Source organism: Heterodontus francisci, chromosome 25 (genome assembly GCF_036365525.1).
Source record: "Heterodontus francisci isolate sHetFra1 chromosome 25, sHetFra1.hap1, whole genome shotgun sequence".
NCBI lineage: Eukaryota > Metazoa > Chordata > Chondrichthyes > Heterodontiformes > Heterodontidae > Heterodontus > Heterodontus francisci.
The window spans coordinates 35901292-35918775 of NC_090395.1; the positions used below are offsets into that span (position 1 = coordinate 35901292).

General features: G+C 44.5%; 1 protein-coding gene across 6 annotated transcripts in view; it reads right to left on the reverse strand.

Annotated features, from left to right (window-relative positions):
• LOC137383820 (T-complex protein 11-like protein 1) overlaps positions 1-17484 on the reverse strand; it is a 67997-nt gene that overhangs the window by 37725 nt on the left and 12788 nt on the right. For 5 of the 6 annotated variants that reach the window (XM_068057086.1, XM_068057085.1, XM_068057088.1 and 2 more), the window contains 2 exons: positions 9942-9998; positions 7392-7524 (listed from right to left, as the gene is read on the reverse strand). In XM_068057086.1, coding sequence (XP_067913187.1) covers positions 7392-7524; positions 9942-9998 — 190 coding nt within the window. The remainder of the gene's footprint in view (positions 1-7391; positions 7525-9941; positions 9999-17484) is intronic. The other variant, XM_068057090.1, reaches the window with a different exon arrangement.

Below are 17484 nucleotides of genomic sequence, written 5' to 3' on the forward strand. Positions count from 1 at the left end.
TCCCTGTTCCCTGTTCAGTGTTCCCAGCAGTAACCATTGTCACAACCAGATACTTACTGTGCCTGTACTATTTAAGTTGGGCCGAGTGGAGGCGGCAACCTGTCCAGTGTGCAGGATTCAGGACCTTTAATGAATAGTGTGAAAGCAGCCTGTGCCGCATTCCACCAATCAGCGCTAATACCGCCTGGGCAGCCCCCGTCAGTCACAGAGAGTGACCAATCACAGACAAGGGGCCCCTGCCCGTCAGACTCAGGTCCTGCCTACACCCTCTGCCTGACATTCATGGGAGCCATGAATCAGAGCTGAGCCACAGGCAGATTGGCGGGCCGGATGGAAACCATTGGTGGGCTGGATTCTGGCCCATTGGACCATATGTTGGACAACCCTGATATATAATATGCACTGCAGCAACTCGCCAAGGCTTCTTTGACAGCACATTCCAAACCCGTGACTTCTGTCGCCTAGAAAAGCAAGGGCAACAGACGCTTTGGAACACCACCACCTGCAAGTTCCCCTCCAAGTCACACGCCATCCTAACGTAGAACTTTATCACTGTTCTGTCATCGTCGCAGGGTCAAAGTCCAGGAACACCCTCCCCAACAGCACTGTGGGAGTATCTTCACCACATGGACTGCAGCGATTCAAGAAGGAGGCTCACCATCACTCTCAGGGCCAATAGGGATGGGCAATAAATGTTGGCCTTGCCAGCAACACTCGTGTCCCATGAACAAAAAAAAAATAGGCATGCTGTCTTTCAAAAGGAAGGGCTACTGATGCATACATGTCTGAGAGCAACTGGTTTGTTCAGAAGCCATGAAGTTAGCAAAACCTCCTTCAGCACCTGCCACACCACTCCTGGTAAACCTACTGAAACAACAACAGAAAGCACCAAACACTTGCAGCAACAGCCAGAAGAAATCAACCAGCAATTAACCTGTAAGTAGTTCTCCAGGGAGAATGCTGTCACTGAGACTGCCCTCAATGCAGCCCAGCCTCTACCAGTCATGGATGAGCTGGACATACAGCCAACCAAATCGGAACTCAGTGATGCCATTGATTCCCTAGCCAGCGGAAAAGCCCCTGGGAAGGACAGCATTACCCCTGAAATAATCAAGAGTGCCAAGCCTGCTATACTCTCAGCACTACATGAACTGCTATGCCTGTGCTGGGACGAGGGAGCAGTACCCCAGGACATGCGCGATGCCAACATCATCACCCTCTATAAAAACAAAGGTGACCGCGGTGACTGCAACAACTACCGTGGAATCTCCCTGCTCAGCATAGTGGGGAAAGTCTTTGCTCGAGTCGCTCTGAACAGGCTCCAGAAGCTGGCCGAGCGCGTCTACCCTGAGGCACAGTGTGGCTTTCGTGCAGAGAGATCGACTATTGACCTGCTGTTCTCCCTTCGTCAGATACAGGAGAAATGCCGTGAACAACAGATGCCCCTCTACATTGCTTTCATTGATCTCACCAAAGCCTTTGACCTCGTCAGCAGACGTGGTCTCTTCAGACTACTAGAAAAGATCGGATGTCCACCAAAGCTACTAAGTATCATCACCTCATTCCATGACAATATGAAAGGCACAATTCAACATGGTGGCTCCTCATCAGAGCCCTTTCCTATCCTGAGTGGTGTGAAACAGGGCTGTGTTCTCGCACCCACACTTTTTGGGATTTTCTTCTCCCTGCTGCTTTCACATGCGTTCAAATCCTCTGAAGAAGGAATTTTCCTCCACACAAGATCAGGGGGCAGGTTGTTCAACCTTGCCCGTCTAAGAGCGAAGTCCAAAGTACGGAAAGTCCTCATCAGAGAACTCCTCTTTGCTGACGATGCTGCTTTAACATCTCACACTGAAGAATGCCTGCAGAGTCTCATCGACAGGTTTGCGTCTGCCTGCAATGAATTTGGCCTAACCATCAGCCTCAAGAAAACGAACATCATGGGGCAGGATGTCAGAAATGCTCCATCCATCAATATTGGCGACCACGCTCTGGAAGTGGTTCAAGAGTTCACCTACCTAGGCTCAACTATCACCAGTAACCTGTCTCTAGATGCAGAAATCAACAAGCGCATGGGTAAGGCTTCCACTGCTATGTCCAGACTGGCCAAGAGAGTGTGGGAAAATGGCGCACTGACACGGAACACAAAAGTCCGAGTGTATCAGGCCTGTGTCCTCAGTACCTTGCTCTACGGCAGCGAGGCCTGGACAACGTATGCCAGCCAAGAGCGACGTCTCAATTCATTCCATCTTCGCTGCCTTCGGAGAATACTTGGCATCAGGTGGCAGGACTATATCTCCAACACAGAAGTCCTTGAAGCGGCCAACACCCCCAGCTTATACACACTACTGAGTCAGCGGCGCTTGAGATGGCTTGGCCATGTGAGCCGCATGGAAGATGGCAGGATCCCCAAAGACACATTGTACAGCGAGCTCGCCACTGGTATCAGACCCACCGGCCGTCCATGTCTCCGTTATAAAGACGTCTGCAAACGTGACATGAAATCGTGTGACATTGATCACAAGTCGTGGGAGTCAGTTGCCAGCATTCGCCAGAGCTGGCGGGCAGCCATAAAGACAGGGCTAAATTGTGGCGAGTCGAAGAGACTTAGTAGTTGGCAGGAAAAAAGACAGAGGCGCAAGGGGAGAGCCAACTGTGCAACAGCCCCAACAAACAAATTTCTCTGCAGCACCTGTGGAAGAGCCTGTCACTCCAGAATTGGCCTTTATAGCCACTCCAGGCGCTGCTTCACAAACCACTGACCACCTCCAGGCGCGTATCCATTGTCTCTCGAGATAAGGAGGCCCAAAAGAAAAAAGAAAGAAAGAAAGTTGATGATCCCATTAAATAGTGTTACTGGGGCTTCCTTCCTGTTGGTGAATGCATATTGAGCTGTGCGAGGTTAAGTGAGGGTGTTGGCTAAAGCGTTGAGCTCCAAAATGGCACACTGCCACCAAATAAATGTTGCATGCTGACTGATGTCATGATCTGCCTGCTGTGCAGACTCCCATGGCTGTTAGCTGAATGTGCACTAACACCTTCACCAAGATGGTGTCTGGTGCGATTCGTGGCAAAAGTGCATGGGTGTGCACATTGGACACCATTTTGGTTCATGAACACACCTGCAGTGCCCAAACAATTGGCACGACTGAGCCCAATTTCACACCCTTGATGTTCTCCTGAAGTCAGTTACTATCCCCCTCATCGTTTACTCCATTTTTGTCTTTCATGTTATCTGTAAACTTTGAAACTATGCTCTGTGTACCCAAGTCCATGTCATTAAGATATATCAAAAAGAAACATAAAAAGATTTACTGCATAGAAGGAGGCCATTCGGCCCTTTTGTCTGTGCCGGCTGAAAGAGTTATCCAGTCTAATCCTACCTTGCAGCTCTTAGTCCGTAGCCGTGTAAGTTATGGCACTTCAAGTGCAAATCCAAGAATTTTTTAAATGCAATGAAGGTTTCTACCTCTACCGCACTTTCAGGCAGTGTGTTCCAGATCTCCATCACCCTCTGGGCAAAAAAAATTACCCCTCAACTCCCCTGTAATCCTTCCACCAATTACTTTGAATCTATGCCCTCTGGTTATTGACCTCTCTGCTAATGTAAATAGGTCCTTCCTATCCACTCTATCTAGGCCCCTCTTAATTTTATACACCTCAGTTAACTCTCCTCTCAGCCTCCTCTTCTTCAAACAACCTCAGCCTATACAATATTTCCTCATAGCTGAAATTCTCCATTCCAGGCAACATCTCATAAATCTCCTCTGCATCCTCTCTAGTATGATCACAAGAACTCTAGCTGTCATCTAGATAGTGTTTTACATAATTCTAGCATAACCTCTGTTCTTAGATGCTTGGCATTGCCCAATAAAGGAAAGTATCCTGCATGCCTTCTTGACCTGTCCTGCTACCTTCAGGGTTCTATGGATATGCACTCCAAGGTCCCTCTCTTCCTCTGCACTTCACAGAATCCTACCATTTACTATATATTCCCTTGCCTTGTTTATCCTCCCCGAACGCATTACCTCACACTTCTCCGGATTGGATTCTATTTGCCACCCTGAGCTCGAGCTGCACCAGCTGATGACACATCCTGTGCATGTAGTAGTGCGGGATGAGAAGTTTCCTGGAGTTCCCACATGAAATAGGATGTGCATTCCTTGGGACTGAGGTGTCCTGCCATGCCTCTATTTATTAGACTGACTTCAGTTATGTGGATAGATTGGAGTGGATAGATTGGAAAAGCTGGGTTGTTCTCCTGAGAGAAGGTTGAAAAGAGATTTAATACTCAAAATCATGAGGGGTCTAGACAGAGTAGATAGAGGAAAGCTGATCGCATTGGTGAAATGGTTGTGAACCAGAGGACACAGATTTAAGGTGAATAACAAAAGAACCAAAAGCAACATGAGGAAAAAAACTTGTTTTTTATGCAGTGAGTGGTTAGAATCTGGAAAACACTGCCTGAGTGTGGGAGTCAGATTCAATTGTGGCTTTCAAAAGGGAATTGGATAATTATCTGAAGAGAAAATTTTTCAGTGCTATGGGTAAAGGACAGGGAGTGGGACTAGCTGAGTTGCTGTTGCTGAGAGCTGGCGCACACATGATGGGCCGAATGGCCTCCTTCTGTGCCGTAACCATTCTATGATTCTATGAAATAAAATAAAGGCTTAAAAAGCACTCACCAGCTACTCGTCAATCAGCACCTTGTGCTGACATCACTTTTTTGTTACCTCACTCTCTGATAATCAGGCTCCTCCACTCTGCTCCCGAACTCCTTCGGGTTGTTATAAAGGTGCCTCTGTGTTTCGTTACATATATATTTTTTGAGGATTCATTTTTGAAAGATTGAAGAAATGTTAAACTTTGAGGTTTTCAAAGGGGGTCATAAAAAGACCACTTGACTTTGAAAAATAGTCCCTGGAAATTTTTTTTTTTAAAAGGGTCACTGAGGTCTTGAGGAAAACAAGCCTTTTTGGGAAACCACCTGACTTCCAGCTCAATAAACAACAGAGAACTTTGTACACCTGGAGAAGTTGTTTACCAAGAAGTGACAGGTCAAGATTGATGGAGGTCAAAAGGTTGACATCCTGTTGGTTTCGCTTTTGAATTGTTTTGAGTTGAGGTTGAACTGTCTAAAAAGGGAGAGAACTTCCAAGGAGAGAAGAGAATTCCCGAGGAAGGAGAGAAGACCACAACCCAGCTCAGCTTTCCAGCACCTCTCTAAAAGACCCTGAGAAGTCCATTGTGTCAACTCATCTTGTCTCATGTCTTTGAAGAAAAGCCTGCTAAATTAATTCTCAATGCTGCCTGAAAAGAACTGTTCTAAAAGATCCCTGTGATCCCAGTGAGTCGGACTGCATGCCAGTTCTGGAACACAACATCTCATTTGCTGTTTCTTCAAGAATGAGCAAGTGTTTTTTGTCTGTAATAGAGCTCTAGAAACAAAAATCCCTTTATTTTTCCAATTAACCAGTGTATGTATATGTGTGTGTGAGGGGACTAAGGTAAAAAGGGAACTTTAATATTTCAATCTGTGTGTTTATGATTTACTTCATTACTGGTTAAGACTTGTTTTATAATAAATTGATAGTTTAGTGGTTTATCAAAGAAACCTTGTTGGTGTATTTTATTCTGGGATAAAAATAGAGTCTATGATTGACTGACTGTATCGGTAAGTAGGAAAACATTCAAATATATGTTGTGACCCATGGAGAAGTGAAACTAGAATAAACAGTGCACTCCTCCTGTCTTGGTTGTAACAGTGTCCGCACTCTCCCTCTCCAATTGAAAAACAGCAGTGGTCCTAATATCAACTCCTGGGAGGCACCACCGTATACTTTCCTCCAGTCTAAAAAACAAGCGTTCACCATCACTCTCTACTTTCTGCCCCTGAGCCAATTTTGTATCCACACTGCTACTGTCCCTTTAATTTACTTATTTCAAAGCTCAGTCCCTAAACTATTTCCACTTTCCATCCCACCCTTTCTATTGATTTTATTCCTTCATTTTGTCTCAGCCCTCAGAACTATCTATCACACCAACAAATTACATGGGAGAGCCAATCCATTCAACTCCATTGCCAACACCACATCATCTCCATTAAATAATAGAGCCACTGATGCAGCCAGAGCACAGTGCTGCTCTCCCTGCTTACACGATGAGCTTATCTCAGCAGGTAAATTGAGGTCAGTCTATTTGCATGTTTCAGTGGTAGCCGGGATGCACATTATTGGGAGTCCCCAGGCCACACTGTCTGGTGTCAGCAGCCAGGAAAGGGCTGCTGGCTGCCCATTGTTCATGAGACACTTTGCTGTTTTGGGGGGAGAGCCACTGGGCACATGGTGGGAAGGCAAGGGGGACAGGAGGGCCAGGGGTATTGGAAACAAAGAGCAAAGGTACCTCAATTACTTGTTTTTAATGGAATAGTAGCCACCCTTTCAGCACCTGTTGCTAATGGATCTTGGTCGGCTTGAGCATTGTTTAGGCACTCCAGCTTCTCAATGGGGATGACCTGTTTAGTCAGGAGCCTAACGAGCTTGTGTATAGGCTCCTCGACCGCCTTGTGCTCGCAACATGTATTGGGATATGCCGAGATGTCGGCTTGAGGATGATTTTCCAAGGATTGTCAACCACCTGTATAACATCACAAGTACTGTACCACTCCTATCATAAGCCAACATATTCTCTGATTTACTATGAGCAGTGTGACATAGAATAACTAGAATCTATCATATTGTAAAAACTTTGAGCATGTGCAACTAGCGGTTTGTCACACGCTGTCTAATGCAAATTTTTGTGACACACTTGGGAAAGAAAGTTATATAGAAAACAGACTACCATTGTCTAGAGAATCTCTACAGCAACAGAAAATACTTCAGCAACAATGTCTGCAGTTCGTTAACCAACCCACATATGAACTCACCCAGTGTTTACTTGACATAAATTAGCATCTGTAGCCTTAAAAGAATTTTGCACTTTAGGAGCAGGATAATACAATTAGGCAAGAACTGAGTAGTGCAGCGAGTTAGACACTGGCCTAAAACTTCCACAGTGCCAGCGAGATATTATACAACTGGAATATTACAGCCAAGCCTACTCCAAACTCCAAACACTTGCATATTCAGTAGGAGTTGTCAGATTACAATCAGGAATGGGAGCCAAATCTGATTTTTCCATTCCCTCCTCCCCACAAACTTCCTATCTTTGGGATGCTGAGGCTGACCATAGCACCCCTACTGTCAAGCCAGCTGAGATCAGCCAACTGAGGATTAACTTGACACCTCTCTGATCTGAATGGCTCAGTTAATTAGTTGAAAAACTCACGGATTCATTGGGGAGTACATGATTAATTTAATTGAGAAACTAAACTCAGTAAATTAGTCTTTTACCTGTTCTGAGGAGATTCCATCTGCTGGATCTGGAAATTGTTGTTTATAACAATTTCATGTGCAATGGCCATGTTGGACACATCTCGGGCAGTTTCCAGAACTTCCGCCATAGATATTAGACTTGGAGGACTGGCTGTGGAAGGGATGCAATACAGAGAGCATTTCTTTACTTTCAAAGTGATACAAGTCCCTAGACCTGCAACAAAATAACCAAAATGTACATCTCTATAATATCGGAATAAAATATGAATCTTTTTCAATCTACATCAAAAACCATAAGCCAATAGCCTAACCTTTGACCCTCCATTCACCAAGATACCTCTTTAACTGTCAATTTACTCACCAACTCTCACCTCCACCTGTCATTCTATTTTCTCCAGCAAAACATTCACTGTCTCCCATCATGGTCATTCCCATTGGTCTTTAGAATTCTTTACCCCAGAAGGCTACGGAAGTTCAGTCATTGAGTATGTTTAAAGCAGAGATTGACAGATTTCTGAATACCAATGACATAAGGGGATATGAGGTTGGTGTGGGAAAAAGGCATTGAAGTGGATGATCAGCCATGATTGTACTGAATGGTGGGGCAGGCTCAATGGGCTGAATGGCCTACTTCTGTTCCTCTGTTCCTGGCATGGACCGCTTCTTTACTCAAGTCCAAAGGGTGAAGATTTAAGCATATCAACAACAACAATAACATATATTTATATAGTGCCTTTAATGTAGTAAAACATCCTAAGGTGCTTCACCAAGCCACATAAAGAAATATTAGGGCAGATGACCAAAAGCTTAGACAAAGAGGTAGATTTTAAGGAGTGTCTTAAAGGAGAAAAGAAAGGTAGAGAGACGGAGAGATTTAGAGAGGGGATTCCAGAGCTTCGGCTCTGAAGGCACTGCAACCAATGGTGGAGATGATCAAGAGGCCAGAATTGTAGGAGTGCAGCTATCTCAGTGTTGTAGAGCTGGAGGAAATTACAGAGATAGGGGTGAGGCCATGGATGGATTTAAAAACAAGGATGAGAATTTTAAAATCAAGGAATTGCTTCACCAGGTGCCAATGTATTCAGCGAGCACAGGGATGACGGGTGAATAGGCCTTGGTGTGAGTTAGGACATGGGCAGCAGAGTTTTGGATGACCTTAAGTTTACAGAGGGCAGAATGTGGGAGACCAGCCAGGAGTGTGTTAGAATAGTCAAGTCTAGAGGTAACAAAGGCATAGATGAACCATCCATCACCAAATCTGGCTGGGCACAACAAGCTCCACCAGGCCTCACACGTCTCTGCCAAAACCACACAGTAATTTTGGAGGGCAAAAATAAACCCTGGATTCTTTTCTCCTGCACCAAAGCCTCCTTAAACCCCTCTCCCCTGCTACTTCAACTCCTAGTAACAAATGTGAGTAGAACATGGACCTCTTTTTGTTAACAAGATAGAGACGAGTGTTCAGTTGTCTCAACTGCTTCCTTTCTTCCTCTTTGCCCACTATACCAAACTCTCCCTGCTCCCTCCACATCCCTCGATATTGTAGCCCTAATCCATCCTGTCTCTCTACAGTTTCTCTCCCATGTTATCCCCAAGCTCATTTTCTCTACGAGACCCACTCCTGCTTCTCTGATACTATATTCAATAATTTGCTGACCACCTCACTACCCTTCTTTTCTCCTGTGCTAATGGACGTTGAAAGTCATTCCGAGGCACTTCCTCCCTCCTTTTCTAAAACCTCACACTTGATTTCTTTGTCCTTGCAAACTACCACCCCATCTCCAACCTCGCTTTCCTCTTCAAAGTGCTCCTCAAAAATGACTTTTGTTGGTTCAGCTGGTGCCGGCTGCCCTCCAGTATCTCAACCAGGTGGACATTCTTTATGTGTAGGCCTGGACAGTGAGTGGCAGTGGGGTGTTTTGTTGTGGAGGGTAGTTGATTCAGCCCTTACTTGATGTCCATGCACGCAAACTTCCAACAAGGTCCTGGCACTGCAAATCAGGAAAGACAAACCTGACTGATTTATTTTCACCCCTCCCTTGCCCAGGGACACCGAGGCCAAATGTAGTTTTTCCACTACTGTACTATACTGAGGTCAGCTAAACCATCACACAGCAGAGTACAAACTTAATCTGTGTCATAATAGCGTGCTACCTTGTGCATTTTTCTACTGAGCCTTTGCTTGGAGTGGGCATGAAAATTCCCCTCTAAATGGCTTGGTCAGCTTGCAAAAATATTCACTGCTATCTATTCACATTTTGGTTTCATCAAGAAAGCAATATCTGTAATTTTAAAAGTATAATGCTGGGAAGATACTACCAGCCAGTACACCTATATTGCTTATGTTTTTATCTGCTTCCTGCTCATTTTGTGTGCCCAAAACCTAAGTGCTATTTTTAATAAGATTTTGTTTTTAACATTAAGAGAGTTGGGGATTGATTTGAGAGTTGGGGATTGATTTGAGAGTTGGGAAGGGGTGTGGACCTTAAGAAAACCAGAGGTATCTGGATGAAAAGATAGTTGACATCTATACGGTGCATCGGGGAACTTGGCCAATTCCCATCCTACCATTTTTTCCATTATTGCATCTTCTTTGATGGACATCTGAGGACACCAGTTGTTCACCTTAAACAGAATAAATATTAAATGTTGCTTTAAAGGGAATAGACATAGAATGCTAACACAGAAAGCTCAGAAGAGAATTTATGTATATATTCTGTGGCACCCATAGGTGCACATTCATTGGAAGAATTGAAAGAAATCCCATTGTATCAAATGGATAACCCATCCCATCTTTCCTGGAGTGTAAGAAATTAAATTGGGGTATCTAGCAGTTGAACATATTGTTGAACAAATACTAATACATATCAAGTCTTAGGTGATCACATTCTGTATTATTAGCTGGGCTAGTTTATTAACTATTTCCTCACGAGTCTCAAATCCAAGAACTTTCAGTTCTCATCTGATACGATTTAGAAATCTCTCTACTCAGGATAATGGAAAATGACTTGTTGCGACAAATGGTTTATTATTGGTCAGATCCACTTAGAAACCAGCTTTTCGCTACCTTTGGTACTTTTTATGCAAAAATTTACATAGAAATTACAACACCCAAATAGGCTGTTCAGCCCAACCAGTCTATGTTAGCATTTATCCTCCAAATGAGCAGTTGTCCTAATCATATGTAACACCCTGTTCCCATATCCCTTTATTCCCCTTTCTTTCAACCGACTATCTAATTTATTTTACATTTCGACATAGTCTCTGCTTCAATCACTCACTCTAGTAGTGTATTTCATAGTCTCAGAACGCTGTGTGTTGTTTTTTATTCTTTCACGGTATGTAGGCATCGCTAGCTAGGCCAGCAGTTATTGCCCATCCCTAACTGCCCTTGAGAAGATGGTGGTGAGCTGCCTTCTTGAATCGCTGCAGTCCACGTGGTGTAGGTTCACTTACAGTCCCATTAGGAAAAGAGTTCCAGGATTTTGACCCAGTGACTGTGAAAGAACGGCAATATAGTTCCAAGTCAGGCGGTGGTGTTCCCATACCCTTGTCCTTGTCCTTGTCCTTCTGGTTGTGGGTTTGGAAGGTGCTGTCGAAGGAGCCTTGGTGAGTTGCAGCAGTGCATCCTGTAGATTGTATACACTGCTGCCACTGTGCGCCACTGGTGGAGGGAGTAAATGTTGAAGCTTGTGGATGGGGTGCCAATCAAGCGGACTGCTTTTTCCTGGATGGTGTTAAGCTTCTTAAGTGTTGTTGGAGCTGCACTCATCAAGGCAAGTGGAGGGTATTCCATCACACTCCTGACTTGTGCCATGTAGATGATGGACAAGCTTTGGAGAGTTAGGAGGTGAGTTACTTGCTACAGAATTCCCAGCCTCTGACCTGCTCTTGTAGCCACCATACTTATATGTCTGGTCCATTTCAGTTCTGGTCAATGGTAACCTCCAGGATATTGATAGTGGGGGATTCAGTTATGGTGCCGTTGAATGTCATGGGGAGATGGTTGGATTCTCTTATGTTGAAAATGGCCATTGCCTGGCACTTGTGCAGTGCAAATGTAACTTGCCACTTATCAGCCCAAGCCTGAAGGTTGTCCAGGTCTTTCTGCATATGGACATGGACTGCTTCAGTATCTGAGGAGTTGCGAATGGTGCTGAACATTGTGCAATCATCAGCGAATATCATCACCTCTAACCTTATGAGGGAGGCAAGGTCATTGATGAAGCAGCTGAAGCTGGTTGGGCCTAGGAGATTGCCCTGAGGAGCTCCTGCAGTAATGTCCTGAGAATGACCTCCAACAACCACAACCAGCTTCCTTTGTGCTAGGTATAACTCCAACCAGTGGAGAGTTTTCCCCGATTCCCATTGACTTCTGTTGTGCTAGGGCTTCTCACCTACCCTGTAAAAAGGGTTTTACTGCTCTGTCAAACATCTTTTACATTTAATCTTATTCTTATGTCCTGTTATTCTAAATCCTCAATTACTGGAAACAGTTCATTTCCAGCTTCCCTATCCCACCCCTTCATTATAAACACCTTCATCAAATCACCTCATAATTTACACTGTTCTAATAAAAGCATTACATTTAAAATACTGCCCAGTGGAACGTGAGATTATTAGATAACAATAGCTAATTGAAGGAAAGGCTAATGTCCTAACAGAATCATGTTTGAGTTAAGGTCTAATCTGAGGAACTAGCTGCTCATTCACTCAACTTCTTCAACTTGCCCCATTTACTGGTGTTGACCCATCCAATGATAAAGCTGCAGACATCATCATCCCCCCACAGAAGAGAAATGTCAGTCACCTCCCCCCCCCACTCCCCCTGCCCCAGGAATTTCAGTCCAGTATCCTTACTGTTAGTCATGTTAAACTCGTGGATAACATACTGACCTATATTTATGGTACTATACCTCAATGACGCCAACCTGCTTGCTGGTTTCACAACAAATTAGTCAACTAGCGACCCTCTCAATCTCATGGAAAATAAACAGTCATTATGTGGATGCTCAAGAGGAAGTCTGAATATTCCTTCCAGAGAACTCAATAAGACATTGTACACGGTCAGCAAATGACACCACGTGCAATAAGTGTAGAAATTTGCAGGATTCGATTCAAGATGTGGCATAACCTAAAATCGTTTTCCCAACTGATGGCTACAGAGTTCATGGAGCAGATTCTATTGTACTTGAAGTGTATTCATCCATATTGATACACCTGAATGTTTAAAGGGAGATTTTTTATACCCTTTCCTACTGTGTCAATGTTCCTTTGTTTTAAACTTTATAAGCGAAAAGATACTCGGAGTTAGGCACTTTGCATAAGATTTCCTTTTCAGTGAGATCCCCATGGCAGGCTGATGGAGAAAGTGAAGGCGCATGGGGTCCAAGGTGTACTAGCTAGATGGATAAAGAACTGGCTGGGCAACAGGAGACAGAGAGTAGCAGTAGAAGAGAGTTTCTCAAAATGGAGACGTGTGACCAGTGGTGTTCCACAGGGATCCGTGCTGGGACCACTGTTGTTTGTGATATACATTAATGATTTGGAGGAAAGTATAGGTGGACTGATTAGCAAGTTTGCAGACGACACTAAGATTGGTGGAGTAGCAGATAGTGAAGGGGACTGTCAGAGAATACAGCAGAATATAGATAGATTGGAGAGTTGGGCAGAGAAATGGCAGATGGAGTTCAATCAGGGCAAATGCGAGGTGATGCATTTTGGAAGATCCAATTCAAGAGTGAACTATACAGTAAATGGAAAAGTCCTGGGGAAAATTGATGTCCAGAGAGATTTGGGTGTTCAGGTCCATTGTTCCCTGAAGGTGGCAACGCAGGTCAATAGAGTGGTCAAGAAGGCATACGGCATGCGTTCCTTCATCGGACGGGGTATTGAGTACAAGAGTTGGCAGGTCATGTTACAGTTGTATAGGACTTTGGTTCGGCCACATTTGGAATACTGCGTGCAGTTCTGGTCGCCACATTACCAAAAGGATGTGGATGCTTTGGAGAGGGTGCAGAGGAGGTTCACCAGGATGTTGCCTGGTATGGAGGGCGCTAGCTATGAAGAGAGGTTGCGTAGATTAGGATTATTTTCATTAGAAAGACGGAGGTTGAGGGGGGACCTGATTGAGGTGTACAAAATCATGAGAGGTATAGACAGGGTGGATAGCAAGAGGCTTTTTCCCAGAGTGGGGGATTCAATTACTAGAGGACATGAGTTCAAAGTGAAAGGGGAAAAGTTTAGGGGGGATATGCGTGGAAAGTTCTTTACGCAGAGGGTGGTGGGTGCCTGGAACGCGTTGCCAGTGGAGGTGGTAGATGCGGGCACGATGGCGTCTTTTAAGATGTATCTAGACAGATACATGAATGGGCAGGAAGAAAAGAGATACAGACCCTTAGAAAATAGGCGACATGTTTAGATAGAGGATCTGGATCGGCGCAGGCTTGGAGGGCCGAAGGGCCTGTTCCTGTGCTGTAATTTTCTTTGTTCTTTGTTCTTAGAGCTAAGTCCTCTCCAGTAATGACAGGTATTGGAACAGTAGAGGCCTGTGGGCTGCATTCCTAATTTATGATGCCATTGTAGAGCACACTCGTGAAGATGGGATTCTGTGCCAGGCTGCCTCTCTATTACTATAGTAAGACTGGAGACAACCAGTAAATGTGCAGGTGATTGCTCTTGCTTATTGACTTTATTTGGCATTCAAATGAATACTTTCTATTTTAAGCAACTGGCAAAAGACCCTCTGTCCCTAATCCAGCAGAGCATACTACACTCACACAGCTATTTGCTTGACATATTGAATAGAAACATTTTAAAAGAGCTAGTAGTTACCCATAACCAGGGACAAATTTCACGCCTTTTGCCTGTTTTGACTAATGAATAGATGGAGTCTCTGAAGTTGACATAATTAGAAACTAACTTTATTTTGAGCACTGATAAAGCTTTCAACTTAATTCAATATGCCAGATGATGATGACATAAAAGAAATGAACATTCCCTCACCCCTGAATAGAAATAGTTTTAAATTGGCATGTTATAATCTGAGAGTTGCCCTTCATCTGTTCCTGGATGTCTAGACAGCGGCTGTCTAGAAATGCACAGCTGAGCGTGATTGGAATCATGGCAGTGACTGAATGCATTAGTGAGACGCTACTGCTCGGCTGTTATGGTCCATCTGCCCAGGTTTAGACTCTAGGCTCCCCTTTCACAGTTAAAAGCAACTTGCACAATTTCTCTTGTGCAAAAAGAATGGAGCTTATAAATAGATCTCCTCTGCCATTCTGACTGGCATCGCTCTTCCTTCATAGCCCTGGTTGACAAACCTCTTTATACCTGGGTTTGGGGACAAGGGGAAGGATAACCACAAATGTGCATCAGCCTACAATCCGTGCTTGAACTGGACACAAATAGGCTTTGTACATTTCAAAATGGCTATCAAGAAGAACATTTTGAATTGTGAAAATACTTGATTTTCTGACAGAATTCTGAGATTTAAATGATCACATTCAGGGCAATGTGGGAACTGAGCGACTTTGCATTGTTACATGTCACAAGAAGTTGGATTTGTTGAAGGTAAATTATCTCTGACTAACTTGGTTGAATTTTTTGATGCGATAACAGAGAAGGTTGATCAAGGTAGTGTTGTAGATGTGTATATATGGACGTTCGAAAGGAATTCGACAAAATGCCACACAAAAGGTTTATTAATAAGATGAAAGTCTATGTAATTAAGAGGAAAGTGATGGGGTGGATTCAAAATGAGCTCAGTGACAGCAAGCAAAGGGTGGCGGGGGCTGGATGTTGTTCCGACTGGGAGGTGGTTTGCAGTGGTGTTCCACAAGGGTCAGTTTTGGGTCTATAAATGACAGACTCGTCTGTAGGGAGCAACATTATAAAATTTGAAGATGATACAAAACTTTGTAAAGTAGTAGATAGTGATGAGAACAGTTATAGGGTTCAGGATGACATAGAATGGTGAAATGGGAAGAAACATGGCAGATGGAGTTCAATGTGGAGAGATGTGAAATGATTCACTTTGGGAGGACTAATATAGAAAGACAGTATACTATAAATAACACTATTTTGAGAATGTAACTGAGCAGAGAGGCCTTGGTATCCATACACACAAACCCTTAAAGGTGGCAGGGAAAGTTGATAAGGTGGTTAAAAAGCATATGGGTTACTTGGGTTTATAAATAGAGAAATAGAATATTAAAGCAAAATCATGCTAAACCTTTATAAGTCACTGTTTACACGTCAGCTGAAGTATTATGCACAATTCTGTGCAGCACATTTCAGGAAAGACATAGAGGCCTTAGAAAACCTACAGAGGAGGTTTACCAGGATGTTAACAGTGTTTAGGAGGTTGAGAAATATCCTAATAGAGATTTTCAAAATGATGATAGTTTTGATAGAGTAGGGAACAGGGAAACAATATTCCCTCTGGCGAATGGATCAATCACTAGAGGTCACGGATTTAAAATCACTGGCTAAAGATCTAAAGGGGAGATGAGGAGAAATGTTTTCACGAAGAGAGTTGTCAGGATCTGGATGCTCGACTTGAAAAGGTGATGTAGGCTAATGCCATAGATAACTTTAAGAGAAAGTTGGACAGTTACTGGAGGATGAGGAACTTGCACGGCTACAGACAAAAAGCGGGGATGTGGGATAAAGGATGATTGTTCTTACAAAGAGTCAGCACAGGTACAATGGGGTGAATGGCCTCCATCTGTGCTGTAGGTTTCTATGATTCTATTCTATATTCAATCCTGGATGGAGTCAGTCAAACCCCATCCTTCTGTCACCCTACATTCACATATATGTACTTTCAAGCAATGCTCACTAGACAGCAATTTGCAGTGCGAATACAGGCTATTTTTCCTGTTCCTAGCCTAAGGGCAGAGAATCTACTGCAACTCTTCCCCTGAGATAGGGACTAGATTTCTAAATATGATTGGGGTTGGATCAGAGTCAGGCACGTGCGCGATTTGGTGCGCCAGCCTCCGAGCTGGTTAGCTGCCACGGTCCCAACCCTGAGCCATTTTGAATGAGGGTGGCTTGGGATCGGATTGGCTGCCCACTAAGGCAGCCCACATTGGCCTGGAACATGTCAATGCCAACGTGTTAGGATCAGGGCGGGAGGTGTAAAGCCTGGCTCGGGTATAAGAGTAAAACCCAACCCAAGCCCAACCACAGCCAACCCGAACCCGACCCGAACCTGAGCCCTTTACTTTTTTTTTGTGCCCGACCCAACACGCATCTCCTTCATCTGTTCCAGCAGCAGGCTATTCCTGCAGCTGGAGTTGTGGGGAATCATGGGTAAGCCTGATCCTGTGACTTCCCGGAAGCAGTGTTCAGCCCAACCCAACCCAAGCCCGAATGCTGGACTCGGAATTTCGACCCAACCCGAACACGACACATGTCGTCGGGTCTAGTCGGGGTTAGGTCGGGTAGCCAGGTTTTAGGGAGGTGGCATGGAGCAGGCGAGGACCCACCCCCCCCCCCCCCCACCTCCTTCCAGACCTACCACTGTCCTCTGGAGGGGTTGTCCCTTCAGGATCATGGCTAGGCAGCTGTGGCTTTTTAAAGAATTACAAAAAACGTAACTGGCCGCCTTCTTCTCTCTCTCCATCTTCAGATTGGCAGCTCCCACTTCTGCCAGTAGTGCTAGACGGCCTCCCATTGGCCCTCTAGCACTGGGAACCCGCCCACCATTCCTGATTGGATGGCAAGCCTGTCGCTGGCCTTTACTTGGCTGAGGATTTGAAATTCCCAGTGAGTGTGCTTAAAGCATGCCGTGTGGGGTGTGGACCTGGAACTAGCCCCAATTTCCGGTTCTTGACCCCTGATTGAATTAGAATTAAAGCTGGAACCTATTGAAACATATAAGATCCTGAGGGGTCTTGACAGGGTGGATGTGGAAAGGATGTTTCCTCTTGTGGGAGAATCTAGAACTCGGGGTCACTGTTTAAGAATAAGGGGTCACCCATTTAAGACAGTGATGAGGAGAATTTTTTTTTCTCAGAGGGTCATGAGTCTTTGGAATTCTCTTCCTCAAAAAGCAGTGGAAGCAGAGTCTTTGAATATTTTTTAGGCAGAGTTAGGTGGA